Source organism: Anolis carolinensis, chromosome 4, assembly GCF_035594765.1.
Source record: "Anolis carolinensis isolate JA03-04 chromosome 4, rAnoCar3.1.pri, whole genome shotgun sequence".
Lineage (NCBI taxonomy): Eukaryota > Metazoa > Chordata > Lepidosauria > Squamata > Dactyloidae > Anolis > Anolis carolinensis.
The window spans coordinates 188,315,427-188,332,905 of NC_085844.1; the positions used below are offsets into that span (position 1 = coordinate 188,315,427).

Below are 17,479 nucleotides of genomic sequence, written 5' to 3' on the forward strand. Positions count from 1 at the left end.
CCCATAGCTGCCTGCTGCTTCATCTGCTCATTATCCCATGAAGTCTGATTCCTCTTAGCATTCATTTCTTGCCTCTAATTCATGTTCAAAATGGTAATGTCAAGTTCTTTTTGAATGGGAAATATCTTTTTGTATTTATTTATTTCATGTCAAAAGCATTGCATAACAAATACATTTTAAAATGATGAAAAAAAGGAAATCACAATCACAAATAGTTTTAGACCAAAAACGGGCAACAGCAACCGCATTGTCTGTAGCTTTAAACAACTCCTCCTCCGTGCATGAGGCAGGACATTGTGGGCAAGCATACATATGCGGAGTTGTTTGTTCTGCTCCACAGTCACACAAGGTGGAGGATTCCTCCAGGTAGTGCCACCTTGCCAAGTTGTCTTTAGATCTGCCCACTCCACTTCTGAGTCTGTTCAGGGACTTCCAAGTTGCCCATTCTTGGTTTGCCCCTGGAGGAAGAGCCTCATGGGGGGCCATCCAGTTAGAATTGCCAGGTTTAGCTGCCCAGAGGGACACCCTTGCTGTTGCTGGAGGAACATCAAGAGGAGTGGTGGTTCTCATGAAGCCCTTCCTTGATTTGAGTCTGGTGGGAGGAGGCTGATAGTCATGCAGTGGGTGGCTTTCACAGTGTTCAACCTTATTTCTCTCACCGTTAGCAGCAACTTCCCGTCGCACGTCAGGAGGGGCAATGCCAGCTAACTTGTAGAGTTTATCAACAGGTGTAGGTTTAAGGCATCCCGTGATTATTCTGCATGTTTCGTTTAGTGCTATGTCCACCTGCTTCGCATGGGCAGACTTTTGCCAGACAGGACAGGCGTACTCAGCAGTTGAGAAATTGGATCTTTTTGTATGGGAAATATATTTGATAACGACATTATACAAATATTTCAGGTGAGGGCAAAAGTAGCTATTCCAAATCTGAGAAGTGCCTGCATTCTCGTTTTTTGGGACTACACTTCATAACAATCTAGAGCTCATTGGACTGAAGTCAAACATCACCAAAAAAACTGCTCTACAATCGGAGCAGAAGCATTCTTAGTATGGGGAGCCTTAAGAAAACATATTGGAAATACAGGATGAAAAAAAAGCATGCAAAGTAGTCATGCAGTGAACGCAGAAATATAATGAAATAAGAAGTATGGAAATAGATTTTTGCAACTGAAGAATTCTTCCAGATTGTACATAGGTGTGCCATTTCTCATTTCAAACCACCAAGGGACAACAGAGTCTCTTGTATAGACAAGGGAATGGCTGTAACAACGATCAGGATATAATGTTAGGTTCATTTTCCCATTTATCTGTGTTACAATTTTTCTGCTGTTTATTTCAGAGGGCTGCTTTATGCCTCAACTAATGAACATTAGTAACATTGCAATGAGCTAATTCCTCTATACTTCTCAGAGCCAAGATACATGTGTACAAACAATGTAAAACAGGTAGCACAAGAATTCATGAGGGATAGATCAGCCATTTACCTGAACAAACAAAATGCTGACTGTTGTTTCATTTAATCAGCCATAGCAATGGAGGCTGAGATTTTCTTTTAAAAGTTTAACCAATGATAAAATGTCCTGTAAAACAGCATTTTAGATAGTTTACTATACCATTGTTTTAGCTCAGTTACCCTGAGTATAAACAAATGTAATTACAGAATCAAAGCACGCTGGTAGATAAGTGATTGCTGTAATTAGCTACTCAAATTGCCAGCAGAAAATATGTCTCGAAACCTGAGCTTGTAGATAATGAGGAGGAAAGAGTATTGCAGGCGGGAATGAGAAGCCTTTCCCCATAAAAAATTAAGATACTGCAGTAGAATACATATTTTTAAATGGTCCTTGGGAACACAAACCTAGTAATTGTATATACATGTAATGTGTGAGTGTATCATTGAAATTGACATATTTTAAAAGAGTAAGTTGTGCCTGGATAGAAGCTATATTCCCTAGAAAGACATCAGGGCTCCCGTAGAAAAATGAGTTGTTATATTTGTCATAATTTGACTTTGTAAAAGGATGAAAAAGTAAGTTGGTAGAAAAGTTAAAAAGAACACGCAGAAGTCCCTGCCCCATGGGAATTTTTCTAAAGGCATTTTTTTTACTCTTGCTGACCCAAAGAGGAGCTTTATAGACTTTATAATGTTCCTGGCATATCAAAAGGGGCAAATTAACCTGAAGTACCTATTACTGCATAGGATCAAGTGGGCAGACTTTTCATACACCTCCCAAAGCAAACTCCAATTGCATGTTACATTTGATGTCGTATTGTATATTCCACTTGAAAGACAATAGTAATTTCTTCCAGTTGCAGAGTTGCTACCATTTTCCACTTGATTTTAGAGAAAAACAAGGTTAGGTAGACAATCCTTTCATTGTAGATTGAAGACAGAAGGGTGATCTGGCAAAGACATTTCTAGTGAGCACTCCCCCACTAGAAAAATCCCATATTATTTCTCAGTGCAAAAACCAGACTAACTTGTTTTCAGTCAATCAGGAGTCCAGTAGACTGAAAGTGGTTTCTTTCATTCACTTGTGTAAACATAATTTAGACTTTGCTTCATGCAAGGGATTTTGAAGAAGGATGTTATGAAAAATGCAGTTCTCCATGGTCCCTTGGGGAGCAAACATTTGCCCATACCCCTCTTGATCAGTTCTAGTAGTGAGTTCTGGGGCCCTCCTCTTCAAATGTAAAGGGAGACAGATCTATCAGTTGGGACTGTCAAGGAGGAGAGGACACCAACCCACAGGTTGGTGATGTCTTGTCAGGAAGAAGCATGGGAAAGCTCATGCTCAGTGGATGGATGAGCTCTTTTCCCAGATGGCCCATGGCAAACTTGTTATGTGCTCTCTCCAGCCCCAGGTTGTCAATTCCCTGCCTTCTTTTGAGAGACTATGTGTACATGGGAGGTGGGCAAGACAAATGAAAAGGCTTGGAGGAGTGTTTGGGTACAAGGTAATGCCTGCAGAGCACAAGTGTTGGAGAACTTTTTGTCAATGGTTCTGTAATAGGATTTTAGGGACATCCACACAGTTCAACAAGAACAATGGTCTGAATGAAAACTTAGGCTGTTACAAATATGGTAAAATGTGCTTGAGACATACAGTCTTATTTTAACCCTAATATAGTGCATGTAAAGCCCTTCTTCTCTATGCTAGAGAAAAAGCATGAACAATCCAAAACAAAGAACCATTTGTGGACAATAATTCTCAGGAAAGTCAGCTACTGCTCACATCAAGAAAATATCTCCCTGCCTTAAAGTTTGTCTTATTCTTCCTATTAATCTTGACTCTCCAACTCACTTCCAGGAAACAAAATCTGTGACACCCCAGTAAACCTGTTTCCATTCTTAGTAGAAATAGACCATTCATCTTCCTGTCAAAGGTCCCAATTTTCATCAGGTAAATAGAGCCTGGATTTCTTTCCACTAAATGCTCAAAAATTTCAGGATTCATATAAAACACACAATATCAAATGTCAGGCATTTTGCTATTTTTAATGTTTGTTCACTGTTTTACATGACTGCTTGCTTCTTTTACATGATCATGCCACCGTCACATTGTTCACAATGAAGAAATAGAAGGAGTCTCGCTCTCTCGGTATGTACACCTTTTTAAAAGCTTGAATTCCCACTTATGGATGGATAAAAATCTGGGGATTAGGCTGCCCGATCAGACTAACTGTACTTGTTCTACTAAACTTGATCCTAATTCTAGGTTAGAGAAGGTATGCCTCTGTTTTTACTGGTCTTTGCTGAAGAGATTCTCTGCAATTGAGAATCAGTGACTGAAATGGAAGGTTCGGTTGCCGCTGTAAGGGAGAGAGCAGCCAGCTCAATTCAAGTATTGCCAAAAGGGAATTCTGAACTTATAGAAAGAATGAAAACCTTTCACAAGGAACCTCTGAAGAAAACGGTAAGTGCAAAAAAACAAAACAAAAAACACAAAAATACAAAAGACAAAACAAAAAAGGATTGTGTGTATGGCCATGTTCCATAAGTATTGTCTCCTGACGTTCGCCCACATCTATGGCAGGCATCCTGAGAGGTTGTGGGCAAAACGTCAGGACAGAATACTTCAGAAACATGGCCATAGAGCTCAGAAAGCACACAACCCTGCGATTCCAGCCATGAAAGCCTTCGACAACACATTGAATAAAAAAGAATGCAGAGGAAGAACAAAAACTTCAGGTCCCTCCAGCAGTTCCTCTTGTGGCCCTAACCAAGGAAATAAAAACTGACATCTCTGAAAAGAAAACAGAGGTAGTCCATGGCTGGTGTGTGGTCCATGGAATAGTACTTTACTGACCATCATTTATTTGGTTTCCTTTGCTGCTCTGTGATGGCATGGGCTATGTCAGGTGGTGGGGGCAAACAGCAGTGGTGACAAGCAGCAGCAAGTGGCTGCATCAGGCAGGACAAGTGGTGGGGACTGGCAGGTGATGGCAAGAGGGAGCGGCAGGAACAGGTAGCAGGTAGTAGCAAGCTGGGGCGACGGGCAGGGAGAAGCGGCAGCAACGGGTAGGAGGCAAGCGGGGTCAACAAGCAAGCAGGAAGCCAGCAGCAGTAGGTGGGTGGAGGCAAGCAGCAGCTGGAACAACTGGCAGTAAATGGCAGGCAGGGCAAGCGTGGGCTGCAGGCAGGAAGCAGTGGCAGGGGTGGGCGGGGAAAAGCGGTGGCAGCACCTAGCAGGCTGCACCAACACCTTGTGCAGACCACATGGCCTAGTTTATGTCCAGGATGGGAAAAACCATGTCCCTTTTCATCTACCTGTAACAAACATCTCTGTTCTTGAAGATTCATCAAACAACTACATCTATGAGGACTGTGTGCTGAGAAATCAAGAAAAGTCAGAGAAACGTCTCACATACCAACTGACACAAGGAAATCATTCTATGCTTGCAAGATTGCTATAAATAATATGACCCCTCATCTAGAGAGCACAGCTTAGCCTTAACTCCTTGTAACCAACACCTCCAGAGAGAAGAGAAAGACAACAGAAATTAGAAAAATCTACCAGCCCCAAAAAGACGAAGCGCATGCTCAGTGGATGTATGAGCTCTTTTCCCAGATGGCCCATGGCAAACTTGCTATGTGTTCTCTCTAGCCCCAGGCTGTCAATTCCCTGGCTTCTTTTGAGAGACGATGTGTACATGGAAGTTGGGCAAGACAAATGAAAAGGCTTGGAGGAGTGTTTGAGTACAAGGTAATGCCTGCGGAGCACAAGTGCTGGAGAACTTTTTGTCAATGGTTCTGCAATAGGATTTTAGGGACACCCAGTCCTAAAAATATTTACTCAAAAGCTCCCAATAATTTCAGTAAGATTTAGTTCCATGTAAGTTGTCATACGATTTCAGACTAAGGATGTAACCAGATTACAAAGCAGACAGATGGAAAATGCCATCATACTGCTGGATTTAATGCTAAGGTTCATGCACTTCTGTTTTAACATTCAAGACACACTGCAAATCTCTTGAGGAAGAGAAATCACCCACTTGACAAACATATCAATGTATTGCCTATTTCAAGTAGATGGCTTCGCTTCCACCATATTCACAGTTCAGTTTTGCAAGACCATTAGAGGCATGGTTCTTGCAAAACAAGGCGGCAAACCTGGCCTTGGATTATGCTATTTCAGATTTTCATAGGGTTGCTTGGGGTAGTAGAGACAAAATCCAAACGTATGAACTTCTTTGTGAGAACAGTAACATCAAAAATAAGGATGTTTGAGTTTGCTACATTGACTGGGAAAGAACAAATACTGTAGGCAGGTGGAATAAGGAAACTACCCTACCATATGGACTTACACTAAAAATTGCTTTACATGGTCTTGCGCAAAATGATGAAACGCGAGCATGCTGATAAAAGCGAGAACTTCGCTTTATCATATGCAAATATGAAAGATTGCTTAATGAAAAGAAACAGATATTACTAAATTATGCCAGTTATTATCTGGAATTATTCTTAGACACAATTTGGCTTTACCAGCAAACAAAATGGGCCAACATTTCTGGATGAAGTTGCCTGATCACTTCCCCAAGAGAGGACAAGCCAACTGCAAAGCTTTCATTGCCAACTAGCTGATGGGAATTCTGGTAATGCTGAAAACAAAAAAAGAACGTTTTGCCTTCTCAATGTTGTCACAACATGCACTAGATGGACTTCAGAGATCTCTTTCCTGTGACAGATTGAGGATTGGTATACCAAGATATTTCCCACCTTCTACTAATACCTTCATGAAGCTTCTTTTTCCTAGAAGCTAACAGAAAAGGGGCAGCATTCTGTCTCTCTGAGACATAGATGGGAGCAGAGCAGAAAAAGATGGCATTGTAGTTTGAAAGAGACAAGCTAGTCAAGTCCAGTGAACAGCGATCTGAATAGCCATCAGTGCCGACACTGATATTGTCCAGATATCTCCAAGTGAACAACTTTGGATCCATTGAGCATGTTCCAAACCACCCAAGAACCCCCAAAGATTTAACACCTTCTAAGACATCCAGGAACCATGGAAAGTCATATGACTAAGTCACTGAAAGCAGTAAAATTTATGCTGCCACATGGATAAGAAACGAACGGCAGATTACAAGCCATATGAAAACCAGTTTATCTTCTCTATGTTTGGGCTGACCGAAGCACGAGAGCTCTCATTCCTGGGCACATGGACTAGCCCTGAGTCTCTGAAGATTTCCCTCTCATTGCAGCAATTCCTCCCAGCAGATGGGTCTAGAAAAAACTTCCCTTTCCAGCCACAAGTCATAATTCATTTGGAAATCTTCAGGTAGCTCAACACGTTGGCCCAGAACGCTCTGCAAACAGTTATCCACTGGCAGAAAATCTGGGTTGTTATGTGTGCGATCATAGCGTCGAGAATTGAAGCGCTCTATGCTGGCACGCAGTGCACATTCTTCAGCCTGGAAGTCCCATGGACGAGCATCCAAGTCTGCAGAAGAGAGGAAGCAAGCAATCAACCAACGCAGCCAAGGCCCATACATCCCACTGTATTAAAAAATACTACAAGGAACATGTTCCTATGCAACCTCCTGTATGTTGTGAGCAGATAAAAACTCCTTCCTGTTGGAAAGATCCTCAGTATTAGATGAGGATCAGGAATAATTTTATATCAAATAAATACCAAGACTGGCCATAACGGCAACACTACTGAAAGTCATGGGATTGTGACTGTTACAGAAAAATATATATATTTCCAGAGTTGCTTTTCAGTTAACAATACAAGTTATACAACTGAAATGTACAGGGAAATGCAGACTTTTCGTCATATTTATAATAATAATACTTTATTTATAACCTGCTCTATCTCCTCAAGGGGACTCAGGGTGGTTTGTGACAGGTGAAAATTCACGAATAACCACAGATCAAGGTTAGGGGAGAAGAGGAGCCTCGGAACATACCATTGCCATAAGCCCAGTCATCATTCAGCCGATGCCGCACCTTCTGATAGATTGCGGACATTGTTTTCATATTGCTCTTTCTCCACTGTCGCCCCAGATACTTTGTCTGCACCTTGAGAAGCTTCAGAACATAGAGCTGCATCATGGCCTGCTTCACTTTAAGGGCTCGTTTCAGAATGGGAGCTGACTTGAATACTACTAGCATCTGAGAAGGCAAGGTAATAGAAGTTCAATTGCTTCATTACCAACAATTTGCTCAAGATTTAAATGCTCAGTAAAGACATATTAGTGTTAGGAACAAGATACACAGAAATTTAACCCTACAGAGGTGCTTCTACTCACCATAGTTCTTGAGTGTTTCCATTTAGTTAATTTATTCAATATCCTTAGTAGATTAATGCAGGAAAAAAGGTTCCGCCAGCAAAACTGATTGTTATCTCCAGCCTCCTAGAGGACAAAGAAGCCAAAGAAAGTATTCTAGAACATGGCCATACAGCCCAGAAAACATACAACAACCCTGTGATCCCAGCCATGAAAGCCTTCAACAACACAAAGACATCTCTATTTCCTCTGTTTGTCCATCTCTTTTAGGATGAACGATGGAGGGAGCTTAGCTCACCAGACTCTCTGCAGTCAGCTCAGGCAGCTCATGCACCACACAGTATGGATAATCCAAAACAGAGATGCTGAAAGACATAAAATATCCCAGAAACTTCAGAACAGATGATCCATCTGGCCAATTATACTATCTCTTAAGAGTTGCTGACAGGAGTCTTGTTCAAACATGTAAGAAAATGATTGTGACAATTCACATCTTGGCTTTTTAGCTTGAGATACTTATTTGCACATCTTTCCATATCCACTCTAAATATCCAATATCTAAAGATCCAATATCTAGCAAAAGAAATAAATCAACGAACTACTTAATGAAGTTTTGCAAAACCTTATTTCAAATTCTATCAAAGAAGTCTAGTGGCATTACATGGCCTTAGAAGGGCATGTGAATAGTGACTCAACATGGGTTGTTCAGATAACATATTTTTATCAAACTAGAAATGGCGTTGCTAGAAATTAAGTTTCCTCGGCAAACCTTCCACATTCAATTTCAGTGAGTGACTAGACAATCCCAAAGGTCCCAAAGATAAAAATGTATTTGGATATTTCAGAACACAAGTATGGCAGTGATAGTCCCACTTACCTATTTTTGGCTGTAATATATGACATAATATTTTGATTGAAGAATTTCAATATAAGGGGAATGCAATTGGCAAACACCAGGTGTTGGGCCATGTATTCAAACTAATGCAGGGGACAGAAACAAGAGGGTTTATGAAGCAAAAATGCAAAGTTATTGTCAATATTCTCCCTTCTCCACACCTTCCAATGCTGTTAATTCATGGAAGCTCATGCATACCTGATAGACATGATTTAACTTAAAGTGTTTGAGCAACAGCAGCAAAACAGCAGAAATGGCCTTTACGATTATCTCTTTGTGCCTGTTGACGTCAACTCCCAGCTTCATACTCTGCAACACAGTTGTTCTGGAAGCCAAAAAAGTAATATTAACTTGATATGCCTTCACCCTTAGACTTACTGAATAGTTAATTTTATATCCTGCCTCCCAATACAGCATTCAAGGTGGCTATGGACACTTCAGTGCATTTTTAACTGAACCAGCATTTTATTACTGTTACTACTGCTGCTACTTCTTCTTCAGTTTATATCCCCCCCTGTCAAGGACAGAACGCCACAAGGTTCAAGATAACAGAGTTTATTGGATTACAGAACTCAAAAATGCCCGTAAAATACAAGGGCCAGGCAGTATTAGCCTTTAGGAGTAAAAAGAGGCAAGGAAAAACGTTCAAAAGATAAACCGGATTAAACCGGAGTTTAATCCGGGTAAAAACAAACTGCTTGCTTCAGCCTGGGGATAAACAAAACAAAAGCCGAGGAACAAAAGATACAAAAGAATGCAACTAATTGGCAGCAGATTCCTCTCTGCTGCCAACACTGTGCTTAGAGTAACTTGCGTTGCTCCCACACACACAGCAGACAGGATTTCCAACACGAACAGATCAGCCAAGGATTGTAGCAGTAGAGTAGACCCAGTTCGTCTCAGCACAGGAAAAAACACCAGTCTTCAGGAAAGCGTCCCACACAGATCCCAAGCGTTCGTCCAGATTACCTTGCCCAACGCAATTTGCAATTGCTCCCAAGCCCCATTTTATGCCAGTTACAAATCCTCATCACTGTCAGCTGTCCTCCTTAACCCGGGCGTTTCCTCATCACTTTCCTCATCAGAGCTGGAACACCTCTGACTACGCCCCACAGCATCTCCAGCTGTGGATCCCGTCCCATCCCTCCAGCTAAGCCATGGGTCTAATCCTGAAGGTCCCCATTCATCTTCTATCCCATCATGACCAGTGGCACCCAATTCCTCCCTTACCCGAGCCCAATCCATCTCATCCTCCTCCGAGCTAACCAGCCCCTCCTCCATTCTCTCCGTAAACCCCTCAAAAGACTCTTCGTCAGATGGTGCTGCAAAAATGTCTCGCAGTCTTTTTCTTTCTCGCTCCTCGAGAGTATCTGACTCTCGAGGAGTCTTACGCCCACGTCTGTCAGTAACAGAGCCATGAGGCTCAATCATAACACTATCCCCTCTCACAAAGGCCTCCTCCCCCGATGGCGGAGAAGTGGCAGTGATACCCTCCGCTATAGCACCACGACGACTAGAGGTATCTAGTTTCAACAGCGAACGATGAAAGACTGGATGGACCTTTAAACTAGACGGTAAACGCAAACGAAACGCAACGGAAGAAATCTTTTTAACGATAGGAAAGGGACCCAAATATCGCGGCGCAAACTTTCCCCCAGCCTGTTTAATATGTTTGGAAGATAACCACACCAAATCCCCTTCTTCCAACTCCTCCCCTGCCTGCCTGTGGCAGTCAGCCTGAGTCTTTTGCGTTGCCTTAGCTTCCAACAGTAAGCGACGGGCAACATCATGCAATGCAGCCATTTCCGAAGAGCGGTACACAGGGTCCGAAGAGACCACATTGGTCGACGGCGCCACACCTCCCCGTGGGTGAAAACCATAAGTTAGCTCAAATGGCGTATGCTGACTAGACGTGTGCACCGCATTATTATAAGCGAATTCCGCCACCGGTAACCACTTCACCCAAGCCGTGGGTTGATCTAAACAAAAACAACGCAAATACTGCTCTAAGAGCCCATTAACCCGTTCCGACTGTCCATCCGTCTGCGGATGAAAGGCTGAAGAAACGTTTAACTTAGTCCCTAAGCACTCATGGAAATGTTTCCAAAAGCGTGACACAAATTGCGGAGCCCTATCTGAAATAATCACCTCAGGTGCTCCGTGCAAACGATAGATGTGCTTAGTAAATAGTAAGGCCAACGTAGGGGCCGCCGGAATGGTTGAACAAGGAATAAAATGAGCCAGTTTGCTAAATAAATCCACCACCACCCAAATACAAGTATAACCCCCAGACTTAGGCAAATCTGAAATAAAATCCATGGAAATGATTTGCCATGGCCTCTCCGAAACAGGTAGAGACGACAGCAACCCTCTAGGGCGCCCAACAGGCGTCTTACTCTGCTGGCAAACAGCGCAGCTGTCACAAAAGCGCAGAATGTCTTGCCGCATCTTTGGCCACCAGTAGCTCCTGGTGATAAGCTGTACGGTCTTGAACCTGCCAAAGTGCCCAGCCATGGGTTCGTCATGGTGGGCTCTAATCACCTCCAACCTGAGGGCCCCCACTGGTACGTAGACCTGCCCCCTGCGTACCAATACTCCGTCTTGATCTTGTAGATGCGGCAGTATTGTACGGTTACCTGCTGATAGCAGCATCAGTTGCTCCTGAGTCCACACATCATCCCTCTGAGCCTCAAGGATCTGGTCATGTAACCCAAGCTCATTATCTACAACACATAGAGAGGCAGTAGGCAAGATGGTCTGACATACTACCTGCTCATTGGTCTTAAACTCCGGCTTGCGGGATAAAGCATCGTCCGCAAGTTTGCCTTCCCCTCCACGAACTGCACCTTGAAGTTAAACCTGGAGAAAAACAAAGTCCATCGGATTTGACGCTGGTTTAACTTCTTTGCTGTTTGTAAGTGCTCTAAATTCTTGTGATCAGATCTGACCACGATCTGGTGCCGTGCCCCTTCAAGCCAGTGCCGCCACACCTCAAACGCCACCTTAATCGCCAACAACTCCTTCTCCCATATGGTATAGTTCTGCTCGAAGGGTGTTAGTTGCCGCGAGTAAAATCCACAGGGACGCAAGGTCCCTGAGGAATCCTTCTGAGACAATACAGCCCCCAACGCGTAGCTAGAAGCGTCCGCTTCTACCACGAACGGTTTGTCAACATCAGGATGTGTTAGTATGTTGTCCGATTGAAAACTAGACTTAAGTTGTAGAAACGCATCGTGAGCTTCCCGCCCCCACACAAATGGCTGTTTCTTACGCAGGAGCTGCGTCAAAGGTACCGTGAGCTTTGCAAAATTCGGAATAAACTCCCGGTAGTAATTAGCGAAACCTAAGAACCTTTGTACATCCTTCTTAGTCTTTAGCTCCTGCCATGAGTTAACGGCGTCGACCTTATGTGGATCCATTTTAAGTTCCCTACCTGACACTACATGACCTAGGAACTCCACTTCAGGCACATGAAAAACGCACTTGGAAGCCTTGGCGAAAAGCCCATTAGCCCGCAGACGGTGCAGAACCTGCTTGACATGTTGACGATGTTCTTTCTCGTCCTTAGAAAAAATCAAGATATCATCCAAATAAATCACTAAAAATTGGTCAATTAGGTCCCTGAACACATCGTTCATGAACCTCTGGAAGACCGCAGGAGCGTTGCAAAGTCCGAAAGGCATGACTCGGAACTCGTGGCATCCGAAACACGTGTTAAATGCCGTCTTCCATTCATCCCCTTCCCGTATACGGATTAAGTTATATGCCCCCCGCAGGTCAAGCTTGGTAAAAACCTTAGCCCCTTGCACCCTTGATAATAGTTCCGAGATTAAAGGTAGCGGGTACCTATCCCGAATGGTGTATTTGTTTAGGATCCGATAGTCGCAGACCAGCCTAAGTTCCCCAGTCTTTTTGGCTACAAAGAATACTGGTGCCGCAGTTGGGGAGCTAGATGGGCGAATAAACCCCTTGGCTAAATTTTCATCTAGAAACTCCCTCAAAGCTTGCCTTTCCGGTACAGTCAAGGCATACAGCCTTCCTGCTGGCAATTTCGCACCTTCTGCTAACTTGATGGCGCAATCATATGGCCTGTGCGGTGGTAATTTGTCCGCTTCTCTTTTACAAAATACATCAGAGAACTCCCCATACTCAGCAGGCACTCCCTCCATATCAGATTGAGTAACATTCAGAGTGCAACAATCCTGCCTCTTTAAGGTCACTTTACGTGTCGACCAATCTACTTGTGGGTTTACTACAGCTAGCCAATCCATCCCCAGGATCACATCATATCTAGGCAAGCTCGTAATATCCCACACAAACGTTCCCGTTACTCCCTGCACCTCCCACATTACTGCTGAGGTTTCATGGTTAACCACCCCAGTCTCCAGCAGTCTCCCATCTGCTCCTTCCACCCACACGTCGCATGCCTTGCGCACTCTAGGAATGCCATGCTTCTTAGCAAACTCAATATCTACATAAGAGACCGTAGCCCCTGAGTCCAGCAGTGCCAAAGTAGAAACAAGTTCCCTTCCCCCAACAGATAATGTAATGGGTACGAAAACATGCTTCCTCCCCTCAGTTGACTGCTTGAGGAGCCCTAGTGCGTTGGACTCACGTCGCACTAGGGCTGGCCTTTTCCCGAAAGCTGAGAAGGTTTCACATTACAGTTTTTGGCAAAATGCCCCGCATTCCCACAGTACAAACACAACCCCAGCTGCCTCCTACGGCTCTTTTCCTCTGTAGACAGCTTTTTAAAGACCCCAAGCTCCATAGGCTCTTCCCCCATCACCACAGGTGCCCTGGTAATATGCATGGGTGGCGCACACATTGCTTTCGAGTGTTTACGAGCCTCGAACCTTGCGTCTAAACGCAGCACCTTAGCTACTAAGGCGTCCCAATTTTCAGCCGGCTCCAAGCGTGCTAATTCATCCTGGAGCATATCACTTAACCCGGCAGTAAATAAAAGCATGAATGCATTTTCCCCCCAATCCAGCTGGTGGCGATACAAGTTAAACTTATTTAAGTAATCCAAAACAGTCCCCTTTCCCTGTTTCAACCGATACAGAGCCCACCCAGCATTCTCCGTGCGGAGAGGATCCCCAAAAGTGTCAGTTAATAACTTTTTGAAATTATTCAAATTGTCCTTGACTGGGTCATTTCCCAAAATTAAATTAGTGGCCCATTGTCCTGCGGGACCGGTCAACAAACTCAAAATAAATGCCACCTTGCTAGTGTCTGTAGGAAAAGCATGAGCACTGAGCTGGGAAAAATAAAGCTCCACTTGTGCCAAAAAGGTTGGCAACTTGCACCTGGTTCCGTCAAAGCGTTCAGGAGTCAAAACATGTCCTTTCACAGCATGAGCTGCTTGGCTGACGGTAAAAGCCGTTTGTAATTGGTCAAATTTGGCCCTTAACTCCTCCATCGTCTTCCTGATGGGTTTATTGCTGCAATAAACTTTTTATGGCGTTGGGCAATCTGTCAAGGACAGAACGCCACAAGGTTCAAGATAACAGAGTTTATTGGATTACAGAACTCAAAAATGCCCGTAAAATACAAGGGCCAGGCAGTATTAGCCTTTAGGAGTAAAAAGAGGCAAGGAAAAACGTTCAAAAGATAAACCGGATTAAACCGGAGTTTAATCCGGGTAAAAACAAACTGCTTGCTTCAGCCTGGGGATAAACAAAACAAAAGCCGAGGAACAAAAGATACAAAAGAATGCAACTAATTGGCAGCAGATTCCTCTCTGCTGCCAACACTGTGCTTAGAGTAACTTGCGTTGCTCCCACACACACAGCAGACAGGATTTCCAACACGAACAGATCAGCCAAGGATTGTAGCAGTAGAGCAGACCCAGTTCGTCTCAGCACAGGAAAAAACACCAGTCTTCAGGAAAGCGTCCCACACAGATCCCAAGCGTTCGTCCAGATTACCTTGCCCAACGCAATTTGCAATTGCTCCCAAGCCCCATTTTATGCCAGTTACAAATCCTCATCACTGTCAGCTGTCCTCCTTAACCCGGGCGTTTCCTCATCACTTTCCTCATCAGAGCTGGAACACCTCTGACTACGCCCCACAGCATCTCCAGCTGTGGATCCCGTCCCATCCCTCCAGCTAAGCCATGGGTCTAATCCTGAAGGTCCCCATTCATCTTCTATCCCATCATGACCAGTGGCACCCAATTCCTCCCTTACCCGAGTCCAATCCATCTCATCCTCCTCCGAGCTAACCAGCCCCTCCTCCATTCTCTCCGTAAACCCCTCAAAAGACTCTTCGTCAGATGGTGCTGCAAAAATGTCTCGCAGTCTTTTTCTTTCTCGCTCCTCGAGAGTATCTGACTCTCGAGGAGTCTTACGCCCACGTCTGTCAGTAACAGAGCCATGAGGCTCAATCATAACACCCCCCTTCCCAGTCTGGTGGCTTACAAACATTCAAATAAATACTGCTAACCAAGTACATTGTACAAAAGTCAAATATTTAATTCAACCAAAAATTAAAGCAAACCACTAGAAGAACTACAACAAATATAAACACTTGTTTATTAAAAGATAGCAGTGAGAGTGCCAGTCCTTTTTATTCTATTCTTTTTATGTGGTATAATATAATCTTCCTCTAGTAAACTCATTTAACCGATTCATATGGATTATTTTTGTTATTGTATTCATGGCTGAAGTGTGTTTTAGTTGTTTTGTAACCTGCTTCAAATTTATTTATAAAGAAATGGAGGGGTATAAAATACACACACAATGTTTATTCAACACTTAGAGACAGTCACATAAAATCTATTCATTGCTTTCTCTGTTCATTAACTAAATATATTAAATTCCGCAATAATGAAACTCACGGCATCTCCTCTGGCAAAACATCTGCTAAGATGTTAATGGAATCAGTCTTGGCTTTGGAGGTGGGTGCTGCAGCCAGCAAAATTTTCAGCAAGGCAATCTGTGAATCAAAGTTTACTTTAATGAGGGGAGAAGACAGCCAAAGTACCCAAATATTGCAGAAGAAATAGGGTATTTAGACAGAAATAATACATCAAAGGATGATTTTTAAAATACACTTGCAAAGAACTAAAGTCTCCATGATCAAGAAAATTGATAATTTCACCATAGCTGGAAAGAAAGATAAGAGGCAACATGACCAAGAAAATGGAATAATAAAAAAGAGATGGGAATGGACCTTCGGGGTGATTATACAGTGAAAGAAACTGCAACTTACCATATACTGTGGCAGGCTGGGAAGTAGACCTTGGTACAAGATTTCTGAAGGAACTTGCTCAACTTCTTCTTCTCCCTAGTAACACAAGTAGATTTTTATAACAATTTTCCAGTCTAAAGTGCAAGCTAAGCTGACATAACTAATTTTGATCACATAAGGCAAAACCTCATTTCATCTCAGAAGATCTTGCAGAGACAGACAACTGCTGCACGTCGTGCCACAGAAAGAGTTGTACCAAGACTGTCTCTTTGTACCCTCTCTTCCATGTTTCTGTAGGGTCCCTCCCACAACCCTACAGACTGTGAGTCCTGATTACAAATGGGGTTCCCTTAGCTCAATGTTGGGGTTCCGAAAAATTTGTCAACACTAAAAGGTTTCTGAAGATCACTTAGTGGCTGTTTTATCTATTTTCACAAATCTCTTGTGCAGTGTTTACAGTGGACTCTGCAGAAGAAGCTTCAACTGCACTTCATAAATAGGAGACCCAGCCTGTTTAGCAAGCATTAGGCATCCTGATTTGTTATCAGCAAATGTTGATTTTTATACTTATTCTATATACCTACATACCTGGGGTCATGTAAAATATTTTAGGCCAAAAGGGGTCCCAAGTGGAAAAGTTTAAGAAACCCTGTAATAGAGCAACAGGAGGCTGTAACAGGAAGGAGGAATAAATCCCCTTTCTACAACTTCTACTAAGAGCTTCCCATTTTATTTTTTTATTAATTGGTTGAATGTCTATCACAAAATGGGATTCAAGGTGGCTTATAGAAAATTCCGAAACTGACTGCGCAGGCACAGGAAATATCGTCTGTGCGATTTCGCAGACACCACGAAGAAAATGGTAGAAACGCGTAGGACATGCATACGAAAAGTAAAGTTTGCAGACAACAGGGGTGCAAGCGACTGCCACCCAAATTCAAGAATAGAGATTGAGACACTTCATAAAGATGCTTTTGTCCCTCTGCTAGTTCCCTCTTCACTGTGCATTTTTCCCTTAATACTTACACCTGACAATGGGGAACGTAAATACTCCTCTTCCATTTGTACTTGAATTTCTGCAATAGATGTATATTTGTGCTAAAAAGAAAGATATTTTTAAAAAGTCAACCACACCATATTAACCAATACAATAGATTTCAATATATTACGATATATTTCCCAACTGAAAACTTATTAGCCTGGGAAATCACTAAATGAAATAGACAGAAAACACATGAGTGAGATGTCTCCACATAAATAAATTCAAATGTTCACAAAGTGAGAACTCACCAACTTCAGAGTTTTGATACTCTCATGAATAGGCCTGGGCAATCCTACTACTGTGTTGGTGTCACTAGAGGGAAAAAGTAAAACAAGGCAATCTGTGATATAATGATGTAACAAAATATTTAAAAAAGCTGTATTAATAAAACTGAATTAAAGGCCAGTCAAACTGACTGAAAAATTCTGACTGCAATCTGCTAGTTGCAAGCTACAAGCCTCTAAATAACTAGGAGTAAGACCTACTGGGAACAATCAGACTGTCTTCTGAGTAAACATACACAGGAATAGGTTACCCAAAAAAAAGTGTCACTTTTCTTGTAACTTAAAAGTTTCTTCCACATGTTAAACCAAGAAAAAATATTTTACTGTAAGTAA

At 42.8% G+C, this 17,479-nt stretch overlaps 1 protein-coding gene across 1 annotated transcript in view; it reads right to left on the reverse strand.

The window, feature by feature from the left end:
* Window positions 1-3,480: 3,480 nt before the first annotated feature.
* strip1 (striatin interacting protein 1) overlaps window positions 3,481-17,479 on the reverse strand; it is a 29,216-nt gene continuing 15,217 nt past the window's right edge. The window contains exons 12-21 of the mRNA XM_003220234.4: window positions 17,111-17,174; window positions 16,847-16,918; window positions 15,842-15,916; window positions 15,468-15,565; window positions 8,825-8,951; window positions 8,609-8,709; window positions 8,030-8,096; window positions 7,753-7,857; window positions 7,411-7,615; window positions 3,481-6,941 (exon numbers count right to left, since the gene is read on the reverse strand). Coding sequence (XP_003220282.4) covers window positions 6,694-6,941; window positions 7,411-7,615; window positions 7,753-7,857; window positions 8,030-8,096; window positions 8,609-8,709; window positions 8,825-8,951; window positions 15,468-15,565; window positions 15,842-15,916; window positions 16,847-16,918; window positions 17,111-17,174 — 1,162 coding nt within the window. The 3' untranslated portion in view covers window positions 3,481-6,693. The remainder of the gene's footprint in view (window positions 6,942-7,410; window positions 7,616-7,752; window positions 7,858-8,029; window positions 8,097-8,608; window positions 8,710-8,824; window positions 8,952-15,467; window positions 15,566-15,841; window positions 15,917-16,846; window positions 16,919-17,110; window positions 17,175-17,479) is intronic.